The sequence below is a fragment of the Mobula birostris genome, chromosome 1 (genome assembly GCF_030028105.1).
Source record: "Mobula birostris isolate sMobBir1 chromosome 1, sMobBir1.hap1, whole genome shotgun sequence".
Taxonomy (NCBI): Eukaryota; Metazoa; Chordata; class Chondrichthyes; order Myliobatiformes; family Myliobatidae; genus Mobula; species Mobula birostris.
This window is the reverse complement of record NC_092370.1, coordinates 212776151-212789770: the sequence shown is the minus strand read 5'-3', so window position 1 is coordinate 212789770 and position 13620 is coordinate 212776151. Positions and strand designations below refer to the sequence as shown.

The following is a 13620-nucleotide window of genomic DNA, read 5'->3' as shown; positions in this document are numbered from 1 at the left end:
GAGCTGAATTCAATGTAATCGTCAAATAAATTAATGAATTTTAATACTGTTGAACATCAGTGAAAGGGGAAGTTAGAATAAAAGACTACACAGGCCACTTCTGATATTTAAGCCAAATCAAAGCTGAGTGCATATAAAGGGTACAGGAGTGCTGTAGTGGGGTATGCTTCTCATTCAGTGCCTCAGTTTGCGGTTTTAATCTACTAGGGGTTCATTAACCTTGTGTCAGATAGACATTCAGGTTGAACTTCAAAGCTAATACAACCAGACAGTTACCATTCACAAACAAGAGAAAGTCTGCTGACGCTGGAAATCCAAGCAATACACATAAAATGCTGGGGCTACTCAGCAGGCCAGGCAGCATCTATGGAAAAGAGTTCAGATGACGTTTCGGGCCGAAACATCGACAATTGTCCTCATCCGTCCAACTTTGAGAATGGCTAGGTCGAATAATAGCATTTTCCCTGTGCATGTGGGGAAATATTAAAACACTCCTGATTTTCTGAATGGATATTGGAGTAACATATACAGTAACTAACACTGAGCAACAAATACAAATTGCATCAGATTTAGTCAAATTCATACCTCATTCAGGCATTGATTTTCAGGCACTGAATCATTTTCCTTTCACTGGAGTAGTTTTTAATCGGCTGTAAGGCATAAATGTCTAATCCTGCCAGTAGTGAACAAGACATTTTAGTTCACACAAAATATAATAGACATGCCATTAGAGTGTGTAATTGCCCTAGAGTGTACTGTTTCTTTACAGTGTGCCTTGACAGCAAGGTGCTATTGCATTGATTGATATTGGTTAGTTCAAAAGTACTCAGCCTGAAACACTACTTTCACACAAGTCACGCCAGATGTTTTCAGAGGTCAAGTTAAATTGATTAAGTGTCCATTTGATTTGTAGGTAGAGCAGTAAAAATAATTTCCTTCAAAGGATGGTCACGTTTTAAGGATCCAAGGCAGCCCATTTGATAAAATAATATTACAAAACAACAAATGGGCTGAGAGGTGTTCACTCACAATCTCTGTATTTTTATATAAAGGTTCTTTTATGTGTAACACTTGCTTTGCCTAGTGGCATGATCTCGGGGGTGATAACCCCCTGCCCAGGCAAACTTTAGAAATCTCGTTTGGGTGGATGCTGCGCGATGTGTCCCCTGTTCCAAATCAGTACCCAGAAATAACAAACAGTACACAATATGCGGTTAAACAATTAACATTTTATAATTCTTACTTTGACTATGTGGTTAGTAGAGAAACAAAATATAAAATAAAAGGACGCCAGTTTTATTAAACAGTTCGTGCACAAATCGTTCGAGTTCACTCAGCAAGATCTTCCTTCCGCCATTCGATCTCCTCTGAGTGTCGGCGACCCCCGGACTCCCGCCAGAGTCCCACCCAGTCGGGCGACCCACCGCTCTCCTCAGCTCTCATCTCCTCTCTTCATTCCCCTCACACCTTCTGGCAGGAGCCCGCGAAACCAGCAGCTTTCAGACACACAAGCAAGAATAACATCTCTCCCATTGGCTAGCCACTGAATTCTTAAGTCCCATTTTCTAGTCAGAACTCAAACATGTCTGCTACAGGGAACCCAATACCTCAGCAGTTAACATTACAGAGAAGCCATTACATATGTAAAGTACCAAAAATGAGGATACTACACTATAATTTGTTGGCTTCATATCTGGAAGCATCATGTGAAGTGAAGTTGAGTCTGTTGAGTATTTGGTAATTATCTGAATTACTCCTTTTTCTCTTGCAGGTTACTACATGTATATAGAAACTTCTCGTCCTCGAAAGGAAGGCGAAAAGGCTCGGCTACTGAGTCCTATTTTCAGTACACTGCCTAAAAATCCATATGGTTCGACGAACAGCGCTTACTGCGTGAGCTTCTACTATAACATGTATGGAAAGCACATAGGTTAGTTTTAGAAAACAAGTAATTATTTCCTCTTTTCGAACAAGAACTTCAAGTACTTTCCCTAACTTCAATGTGTATCTCTTTGCCCAATTGATTGCAAAAGCAGGGTCAGTAACAGCTTAAATAAGAGATAAAATTAAAATCAGCAGCATTCCTATGTTTTTTAATAAGCTCAAACAATATTTTCTTATGAGGCTTGTTAATGTTTAATTAGGTTAATACAATATGATTATCCAGAACTCCAGGCTGGTTTAATGATTTCATGCACAGGTGATCCGTGCATTAAGGCAGTTCAGTTAATGGTGGTACACTCTCACAGAATTCACAAATCAAAAGATGTGGATGTGGAATAAATATTCCCTCTTATGAAATTGGTGTGAAAAAATAAAAACAAAATTGATCTTTTTCAGCTCTTGCTTCATGCAGCAAATCACAATACGAACAGTTTTATTGAAACATAACCTACACCCACCTCTTCCATTCTATAATGTTGGGGTCATCTGCATAGAGAGAGTGAGAATGCCAACTACATCTGCTTTCATTATCTTAAATTGTTTTCTGTAAACCTTTTGTATGCAAGTAGATAGCCTGAAAATGTTTTCTAAAATAAATATGAAAGAATTTTTTGTTAACCGTTCGCCAGCTCATCAGTACCTGTGAAATATAAGTAGACCAAGAGAGAAGGAGGCCCATGAGTAGAGGATCACAGTAACACAGAGGAACCATTCCAGTGAAGCATGGTGGGAGGCAAGGAGTATGGTGGCAAAAGAATATCCAAATGTGTGAGTTAGAGAGAAAAAGGCGGAAGGCATGAGTGAAGCCGAAGGAAGTGAATTTGTGGCGTGTGGAGGTGACATTGACAGCTCAGCAGTTGGAGGCAGGCTTGAGGAGGCTTGTCAAAGGAAGAGGTTGTAGTGCTAGTACCAACAGCACAACCTTTTAAAGAGGGAAAAGGGAGGAGAGAAGAAACCAGGTATCTCATGGGGACATGAAGAAAGTAGAACCTGCAGAGGGAAGAGGAAAATGATTAATGATCAGGTGAGTGGAAAGCAGAAATGGAGCCAAAACTGTTGGGAAGAAATAGGAAGAAGACTGGGATTGCAGAGAGAGGATAGAACACTGTTAAAACTAATATATCAAACTGAGGTTTAATTAATTGAAGTAAAATGCTTTATGAATTTAATGACAATTTAAAAGAGAAGGACAACACCAGATAATTAAATTAGTAAGTTAATGAGAAAGTTAAACTGGCCTGGTGAACTGATAGGTCTGTTAACATTTGAAAGACCCGGGCTTCATTTGAAGAACTGAAGATAAGACTTGGAAGGCCAATCAACAGGGATGGAATGTTGCACACTCTTTATCAGTTTAATCTATGGCTTCCTACGGGCCTAGTGAAGGTGATGCTAGTGAGCAAGAGCTATAGAGTCATACAGCAGAGAAATGGGCTTTTTGGCTAACTATCTTGTACCCATCTTTATTAATCCCTTTTACCAGCACGTTGCCTTCTATATGCCTTGGTGATTCTAGATACTTGTTAAATGTTACAAAGGAAACCTGCCTCCTACATTTCCTCGGGCTGTAGCTGAAACTGTATTTCATAGTAACACTGTACTTCGGGTTCCTTTGGAGGTTGAAGTACGCTAATTTATACCAATGTTGGCTATTTCAATGCTACTTTCATAGTACCAGCTAATGGTGCAACATTATTTGAATACAAGTACAGGAGTGTGTGTTATTGTTGGATAGTGTACCTGAGCGACTATTGAATAAAACAATAGGTTCTCCAAGGAATCAGGAAGGGTTTCTCAAGGAAGTAACAAATAGCTGTAGCTTGCTGTGTCTTACAGAACTTTATTATCTGGAAAGGCTGGATTGGGAAGTTTCTGGGGCAATGGTTTCTGAAAGGAACTGCCATTTCTGAGGATAGTTCAGGCCTTCAAAACACACAATTTCAAAGCAATATTCTCTTTGCTCAGTGGCCTGTCATTATCATTTTATCCTACAACTTTCTGGCTAATGCTCATGTCTATTTCAGGGCCCAAACAAGAATATCGTATCATACAAATTGCATTAAATTTGAACTATCTGGCTGGCCTGACATGAGCATCCAGTCAAAATACTGCAATCAATAAAATATTCCTTTATGTCAGCATCATAATGTCCATAAAGATAACACTAGCTGAGATTCTGCACCTTTATAGGGAACTCTACCAGATACATAGGCCATCACAGTTTATTACTATGGGGAGCTCTATCGGACACACTTTCCACAACACTATACCTCCTCTGAACATCTAACATGTCCTTGTTCAGTCTTCCACACCACTTCTTCCTTGATGTAATCAGGGGTCTAATTTTAGAAGGAGTGATTGGATTATCCTGTTTTCCCAGATCTCATAAATCTAATGTGACCCTAATTGGATAGTTACTTTATTTTGTGAGAGAGCATTGTTGGTTTACCTCTCAGCAGCCTGGTGAATGGTTTTGCATCCAATTACGCAGTCCAATCAGTGGAGAATAGGCCTAAAGCTTGACATGTGCACAGTTCATTGAACTGCAGACAACAGGAGGCTACAGGGTAGCAACCACGAGGCTTGACAGTGTGCGTTGTCCTATGGAGGTCTAAAGAAAACTGAATTATGCTCTGCACTGATGACATTTATTATATGTGACAGGAGGTCAACGTTTTCTATCTTTGTGAATGCAGCCTACCTGGTACATAGCTCTTATCAGTTGGAGTTTCTCAAAGTTCTCTGTAATTTCAGAAAACAATACGTTAGAACTCTAAGGTAGATTGAAAAACATATTTTTCCATCTCCCATCCCAGCCTGAGACAAAGGTGACCATTTAATTGTCTGGACTGGTTCAAACATGTATCTATATTAGTCAGCTGAAAGCTGGACCAGTTTGGCCGGCCTTGTCCTACAAACTTGTATAGTGAGATTGGGCAGGGAAGGTTTGTTTTCCCTGGAGAAAAGGAAGCTGAGGGATGACAAGATAGAGGAAAATAAAGTTATGAGAGACATAGAACAGATTGTCAGAATTGTTTACCCATTATAGGGGTATCGAAAACAAGAGGGCAGAGGTTTAAGGTGAGAGGAAGGAGCATTGAAAGAGATTTCAGGGGAAAGGTTTTTACACGTTGACTGGTTGAAGTCCAGAACTCACTGGCAGAGGAGGTGGTGGAATCTTATGTTGAAGGGGCATTTAGACATGCGTTTGAATAAAAAATGTATGCAGATACAGTCCTGATGCAGGAAAATGAGATTAGAATAGAAGGGTAAAAAGACTGACAGGAACAAGTTGGACTGAAGGACCTATTTCTGTGTTATACGACTGTGACTTCAATAAAGCTTTTACTTTACAACAACTTTTTAACTGGGAATGATGCTAAATCATGAAGTCTTGAAAATGGGTGTTCTAAGGGTCACTGAAAACCAAATGAAGCTTTCATTAACAATGTTTATCTGTGTTGCAACCCATCATCATTCCCCATCTTTGTAAAGATAACCTGTTTTGTATTTGGTTCTCATCAAATTACGCATTTATAATACTGTCCAACTTCCACCAAAAGTACGATGTTAATGAAAATCAGGATTGAATGCTGGTTGTGTAAAGTTAGAACTTCTCCGTGAATCTGGAAATGAGTGCAAAACAGTATTGAACAATGTGCTGTGCATGTCTCAATGTGTTCCAGCAATCTGTGAAGCCCGCTGTTTGATTTAAAGGGGATTTTCTTCAGTAGATCCCAGGCTAATGCTGGGAATCCAACTCCTGTGATCAGTTTAGGCAAGTTATTCCTTGCAGAATCCTTCGGGCCTACCATCTATTCCACCACCAAGTCCGACCTCAGACCCAGGTCTACTTTTGGCTCCCGTAAGCTCACAACTTCCACCCAGCACCTCCAGCCACATATCTCCCAACCTGATAGCCCCGTCCACCATTAGTCTGTTCGATGTGGTGACTGGGAGAGGCAACATTCAGCCATTTTAGACAAAGCTGTCAGAAGCATAGTAATTATGCTCAGGGAAGGAGGATGATTGTCAGCTGTTTATATGAGCTGAGGGAGCATGTTTGGGTCCTTACTGAGAAGTGAAGAACCGAACAGGATCAAAAAGCCCGCAGTTGTAAATAAAAATGCTCCTCTTGTACTTATTCTTCTCTCTCAGCAGAATTTGCCTCTGCGTTTCGCAGCCAGCTCATTTGACATTTGGAACTAATCAGGAACTGAGCCCACAGCAGCTGTTATTCTGATAGCAGGCGGACAGAAAAGTAGATCCTTTGGGCTCAGCACAAGCTGCTGATTATGTACGTGGCATCATTATCTGATGTGATTTGAAAGCGGTGCATCTTCGATATTAAATAATCTACCCATTGTAGCTCCACCTCCTGGGGAACTAAAAGGATGCTGAACTTCCCCCCCCTGTGACTTAGAGATTAATTATGTCTGTTGATGTGAAGTATCAATTCCAAGTGTAAATAGGGAAGAGGATTTGTTTTCCAGGCTAAGGTTATGCCACGAAGAAGTTGTGATCAGGTAAATACTGTAATCACCCGTAAAATGAGCACAAAGGGGGACCGTAAGTAACATTAGATGCAGCACCATATATCAAATCACATCTACAACATTCATATTTCACATCATTTCTATGTTGCACCAGCTGGTTCTCAATTATGAGTGGAGCATTAGAACTATTTACTATGAATAATGATGTTAAAAAGGACCAAAGGCAAGTGTCGTCCAACCTTGGCAAACCAGTGACTTAGAGACATTTCGTTTGGCCAGGCAAGTGCAAATGCAGATTTCTTCTGATTTAAATTGAAGGAGGGTAAGCTCCAGTTGCAAAGAATTTTAAATGCACACCAATTGCACAGCATCTGGAAAGGGATTTTATTTTTTTCCGGACTCTATTTCTGCTGACTTTCAGCAAGTTGCATTGTTTAACAGCAGCAGTTCTGCATTAAATTTATGCAGCATGGAAATGGGCCTTTCAGGTCCACTCAACCATGCCAACCAAGCTGACTATCTGAGCTAATCCCATCTGCCTGCGTTTGGCTTATAATCCTGTAAACTTTTCCTATCCATGTTCCTGTCTAGATGCAATTTATACATTGTAATTGTACTCATCTCTACCATTTCATCTGGCATTTCTTTCCATATACCCACCACCCTCTCTGTGGAAAAAGTTGCACCTCAGGTACCCTTCAAATCCTTCCCCTCTCACCTTATGTCTATGGCCTCGGGTTTTAGACACCCATGCCATAGAAACCATAGAAACTACAGCACAGAAACAGGCCTTTTGGCCCTTCTTGGCTGTGCCAAACCATTCTCTGCCTAGTCCCACTGACCTGCACACGGACCATATTCCTCCATACACCTCCCATCCATGTATCTGTCCAATTTATTCTTAAATGTTAAAAAAGAAACCGCATTTACCACCTCACCCGGCAGCTCATTCCATACTCCCACCACACTCTGTGTGAAGAAGCCCCCCCCCAATGTTCCCTTTAAACTTTTCCCTCCTCACCCTTAACCCATGTCCTCTGGTTTTTTTCCCCCCTTGCCTCAGTGGAAAAAGCCTACTTGCATTCACTCTATCTATACCCATCATAATTTTATATACCTCTATCAAATCTCCCCTCATTCTTCTACGCTCCAGGGAATAAAGTCCTAACCTATTCAACCTTTCTCTGTAACTGAGTTTCTCAAGTCCCGGCAACAACCTTGTAAACCTTCTCTGCACTCTTTCAACCTTATTTATATCCTTCCTGTAATTTGGTGACCAAAACTGAACACAATACTCCAGATTCGGCCTCACCAATGCCTTATACAACCTCATCATAACATTCCAGCTCTTATACTCAATACTTCGATTAATAAAGGCCAATGTACCAAAAGCTCTCTTTACGACCCTATCTACCTGTGACGCCACTTTTAGGGAATTTTGTATCTGTATTCCCAGATTCCTCTGTTCCACTGCACTCCTCAGTGCCTTACCATTAACCCTGTATGTTCTACCTTGGTTTGTCCTTCCAATGTGCAATACCTCACACTTGTCTGCATTAAACTCCATCTGCCATTTTTCAGCCCATTTTTCCAGCTGGTCCAAGTCCTTCTGCAGGCTCTGAAAACCTTCCTCGCTGTCTACTACACCTCCAATCTTTGTATCATCAGCAAATTTGCTGATCCAATTTACCAGATTACCATCCAGATCATCGATATAGATGACAAATAACAATGGACCCAGCACTGATCCCTGTGGCACACCACTAGTCACAGGCCACCACTTGGAGAAGCAATTTTCTACTACCACTCTTTGGCTTCTGCCCTGAGGAAAAGACTGTAACACCTCTGTGCTTCATGGTCTTATATCAATCCTTAGCCGCCTCGGCTTGACAGAAAAAAAAAGCAACAGCTTATTCTGTCTGTCCTTGTAACCCAAGCCCTCCAGACTTGGTAGCATTCTTGCATTTAAATCTCGCCATTCATATGTGAGAAACAAAGGTTATAATACCATCTAGTGAAGATTCACAGGAAGGAAAGTGGCTACAAAGTTTTGGTCAGGTATTCAGATCCTTTGTGATTGACAGGTGTAGCAACACAGTTTTCTCAGGTACTGCAAAAGTATTTGACTGCAGTGTTATTAGGAGTGTTTATGATTATGATCTTGCTTTATCATGCTGCAAACAAATCTGTAAGTGTATTTGTCAAGATGTCCACAAAAAGCAGAACAACTCCAGATGAGCTAATTATCTCCCAATGATTCAATCATCAGCAAAGTGATGGAAGATGTTTTGACATTGCCTTCACACCAGTAATATGTGCACTGATACTCATTTTAGAAGGATTACTCACCTCAGTACAGCCTTGGTCTAAACATGTCCTCAAAGAACTGAATCCCAAAGATGTAGTGGCATCAACTAGCTTTTGAACATTTGTGATATGAAGGAGCCCTGATAAATCTCATATTGGTGGGGATCAAGGGAATGTGTTCCAATGAGTGGAAGATATTTATGGTTGCTGAAGACCAAGCTTCGCAGTCCTGTGACATTATCACAGGGATTTCTCAGGGTTCTACACACACAGAACATAATTTACAACACATTACAGGTCCTTCAGCCCAAAATGTTGTGCTGATCATCTAACCTTCTCTGGAAACTCCTAGAATTCCCCTCCCGCATGGCCCTCTATTTTTTTTAAACTCCATGCATCTATCTAAGAGTCTCTTAAAAGACCCTATTGTATCCACCTCTACCATTGTCGCCAGCAGCCCATTCCGCACATCCATCACTCTGTGTGAAAAGCTTAACCCCGACATCTCCTCCGTACCTATTTCCAAGCACATTAAACTAAGCCCCCTTGTGTTAACCATTTCAGCCCTGGGAAAAAGCTTCTGGCTATCCACATGATCAATGTCTCTCATCATCTTATACACCTCTATCTGGTCACCTCTCATCCTCCGTTGCTCCAAGGAGAAAAGGTCAAGTACACTCAACCTATTCTGATAAGATACGCTCTCCAATCCAGACAACATTCTTGTAAATCTCCTCTGCACTCGATCTATAGTATCCACATCCTTCCTGTAATGAGGTGACCAGAACTGAACACAGTACTTCAAATTGGTTCTAAATAAGGTCTTATATATCTGTAACATTACCTCACGGCTCTTGAACTCAATCCCACGGTTGATGAAGGCCAACACATCATACGCTTTCCTAACAACATGGTCAACTTGCGCAGCAGCTTTGAGTGTCTATGGACATGGACCCCAAGATCTAGTTGATCCTCCACACTGCCAAGAGTCTTACCATTAATATTATATTCTCTCTTCAAATTTGACCTACCGAAATAAACCACTTCAAACTTATTTGTGTTGAGCTCCAGCTGCCACTTTTTAGCCCAGTTCTGCATCCTATCGAAGTCCCACTGTAACCACTGACAACCCTCCAGAATATCCACAACACCTTCCAACTTTTGTGTCACAGCAAACTTACTAACCCATCCTTCTACTTCTTCATCCAGGTCATTTATTTAGAATCACAAAGAGGAGGGGACCCAGAACAGATCCCTGCAGAACACCACTGGTCACTGTCTTCCATTCAGAATACGAACCATTACAACCACCCTTTGCCTTCTGTGTCCAAGCCAATTCTGGATTCACAGAGCAAGGTCTCCTTGGATCCCATGCCTCATTACTTTCTGAGTGAGCCTCGCATGGGGAACCTTATTAAATCCCTTACTGAAATCCACTGCATTAGCTCATCAATGTGTTTTGTTGCATCCTCAAAGAATTCAATCAGGTTTGTAAGGCATGACCTGCCCTTGACAAGCCATGCTGACTATCCCTAATCAGATCATGTCTCTCCGAATTTTCATAAATCCTGCCTCTCAGGATCTTCTCCAACAAATTGCCCACCACTGAAATAAGACTCAGTGGTCTATAATTTCCTCGGTTAGCTCTACTCCCTTTCTTGAACAATTGAACAATGGCCATTTTCAGCTGTTCCTCACAGTCACAAGTGGAATGTTCTCGGATGATTATACATTGTTCAATTTCATTGATAACTCCTCAGCAAAAAGAGCAGTCCACACCTAATCATGTACACATACATACACACGATTATGAGAGTTGGACTTTGATTGGGTAGATTTCAGGGACTGATAGATATTTCCTCACTTACAAATTCTAAGGAGGCTGATGATGTGAGTTAAAGCCCAGATTTCCAGCTAATTTTACCATTTACTTCACTGGATTGAATATGATTGCCAAGCTTGAGTCTCATTTTTTTGGACTTAGATTTCCATATCATTATCTTGTTGAGATGGGTTGTTAACAAAAGCCAATCTTACTTGACAGAATTACTGGCATAGCCCTCCCTTAACTAACGATAACATTTTACTTGTCCACCCACTGTCCAATATCACATGTGTTTGCCTGCAGTAATTTGGTTGCTGCTTGTATTTTCCTAGACATATTAATTAGTCTGTGGAAGCTGGTGGCAGGAACAATATTGCTTTTCAGAATAAAATCCATCAAATTATAATAAACATGAGAAACAGCACAGAGCCAAGTGCACCTCTCTGAGGGGCTCCTGTGAACATGTTGTCATAAGGAGATAAATACTTTATGTTTGTGTCCTCTAAGGAAGTCATTTAAGTAGCAGAACAGCTGACTAAATCTAGTCGCAGAACGAAGAATGATTCAGGGTTACCATTAGAACCCCTCGATTGCTTTCCATTCTCTGAGATTTTATAAAGGAACTCAGCATTTTGAGAGTACTAATTATGTGCTGTCCTTCATATAAACTGTGTGTTAATGTTCAGTGTAAAGATTATAGATCCAAGAGTCGTGGTTGCGTTAATGATGAAGTACCAACCTTTGTTGTCTTTACATCACAAGAAGTGGAAGTCCCATCCAAATATGTCGATCAATGCTGAAATCCCAGAGCTGCCACTTGTGATTGCCTGCTGCAGAGAGCAGTGTCGTGGCCTTCTGAGGCACTGTAGGGAGTAAATGATCTTTGATCTTTGGAGAATCAGAGAATTACCTGCTACTCTCACTTGCTAAGACTCTGAAAAGTGACAGTTTGTTCCATTTGATGTAATTGAAACTTCAGTGCTGTATTAAGCCATGATTACTGCACAGTGATCTCTCCACCCTATACAAAGCTAATTTTGTACAAATTAATTTTCATTCCCTAGGAATGGAGAAGTTCAATGGATCTTTAAGATGCTTAATTATGGCATTTCAACTTCAACTTCAGTCTCGTATGGAGTTTCCAATCTTTTAACTACTGCCTGTGTAAATTTTGTTTCTTCTTTTCTTGGGTTTGCTGTCTCGTGAAAGTTCTCTGGTGTGATTGGCTATTCTGCTTACATGATGAGATTAATTTAATTAGTGTTGGACCCACTAACCCTGATGTTGCCAGTAATTGGAGTCAGGGAAGGGTCCCAGAGATCATAAGATCCTGAAGTAGCATTCTTCCTTTCAATATTTTTATTAGTTTCTACATAGAAGAATACAGAGTACAAGAAAGTGTATATAAATATTCAAAAAGAAGATTTTTAAAAACTACCAGTTACAGTATATCTACTCATAATAACAATCTCATTACCCAATATTCATGTAAGTTAGTCAATAGTTATATTGAAATATACTAATTTATTACAAAAAGGACTCTAACCCCTACCAAGACCAAAGCTGTTTATTAAGGGGAAAAAAGGTAAAGTATCTTCTCGTATAATAAAAAATTAATGATAGCCAACATCCGAATTTAAACAACGAATTGAGGGTTTTGAAAGTTTTGAAAATAAATGAAAGGATCCCCACAATGTTTGAAAGTCTTGACGAGGTTCAGAAATAGAACAACAAATCTTCTCTAAATCTAAGCATGACATAATGTCACATAACCATTGAGCATGAGTAGGAGGAAAAACATCTTTCCATTTAAACAAAAGCGCCCTCCTAGCTATAAGAGAGCTAAAGGCCAAAATATGTAAATCAGATGTCTTCAGCTTGATTTCTTGTCCTGCAACAATACCGAATAGGGCCATCAGAGGATTAGGCTTAAAATTGACTTTGAAAAGTAAAGAAAAAGTTTGAAAAACTTCCTTCCAATATTTTTCAAGACACGGACAAGTCCAAAACATATGAATTAATGAATCTTCTCCATTATTACCTCTGTCACAGTAGGGAGATAGATCCGAATAAAAACGAGATAGCTTATCTTTAGTCATATGGACTCTATGTACCACCTTAAATTGTATGAGGGAATGGCAAGCACGTAGCGATGAAGTATTAACCAGTTTAAAAATTTCATTCCAAGTTTCCTCAGATATTGATGTCTGTAAATCTCGTTCCCAGAGATTCTTAGTTTTGTCTAAAGGAACATTCCTCGTCTCCAGTAATATACCATAAGTATTAGATATTGAACCATTATGAAAAGGTGTCAAATTAAAAATTACGCCTAGTAAGTTCTTATCTGAGCTTATAGGAAATATGCATAATTGAGATCTTAGAAAGTCTCTGATTTGTAGGTATCTAAAAAAGTGAGTTTTGGGTAAGCCATATTTAGCTGACAATTGCAAAAATGAGAAAAAATTTCCTCCAACAAACAGATCCCAAAAACATTTAATACCCAACTTGTCCCATTCTTTAAAAACTAAATCAGTTATGGAGGGTTTTAAAAAAATTAGAATAAATGGGACTAGAAAGGGAAAATCTCAACAAACTAAAATATTTTCTAAATTGTATCCAGATCCTCAGAGTATGTTTAACTATTAAATTATCAGTTAGTTTACTTACAAATAAAGGAAGTGAGGATCCAAGAAGAGAAATAATAGAAAATTTATTAACAGAGTTAGCTTCTAAAAAAACCCATGGACAGTCTACAGGTTTAATATATTATAACCAAAACGTAAGATATCGTATATTAACTACCCAGTAATAAAACCTAAAATTAGGTAAGGCTAAACCTCCAGACTTTTTAGGTTTTTGAAGATGAACTTTATTTAAACGAGGACGTTTACTTATCCATATATAGGAGGATAAAATAGATTCAAGGGAGTCAAAAAAGGATTTAAGAACAAAAACAGGTTAAGCCTGAAAAGGATATATAAAATTAGGTAGAATATTCATATTAGTAGAATTAATTCATCCAATCAATGATATTGAAAGAGGTGACCA

General features: G+C 39.6%; 1 protein-coding gene across 1 annotated transcript in view; it reads left to right on the top strand.

The window, feature by feature from the left end:
• The window catches only part of mdga2a (MAM domain containing glycosylphosphatidylinositol anchor 2a), a 1018846-nt gene that overhangs the window by 972033 nt on the left and 33193 nt on the right, over positions 1-13620 (top strand). Inside the window, exon 14 of the mRNA XM_072270903.1 lies at positions 1772-1930. Within this exon, the coding sequence (XP_072127004.1) occupies positions 1772-1930 (159 nt within the window). The remainder of the gene's footprint in view (positions 1-1771; positions 1931-13620) is intronic.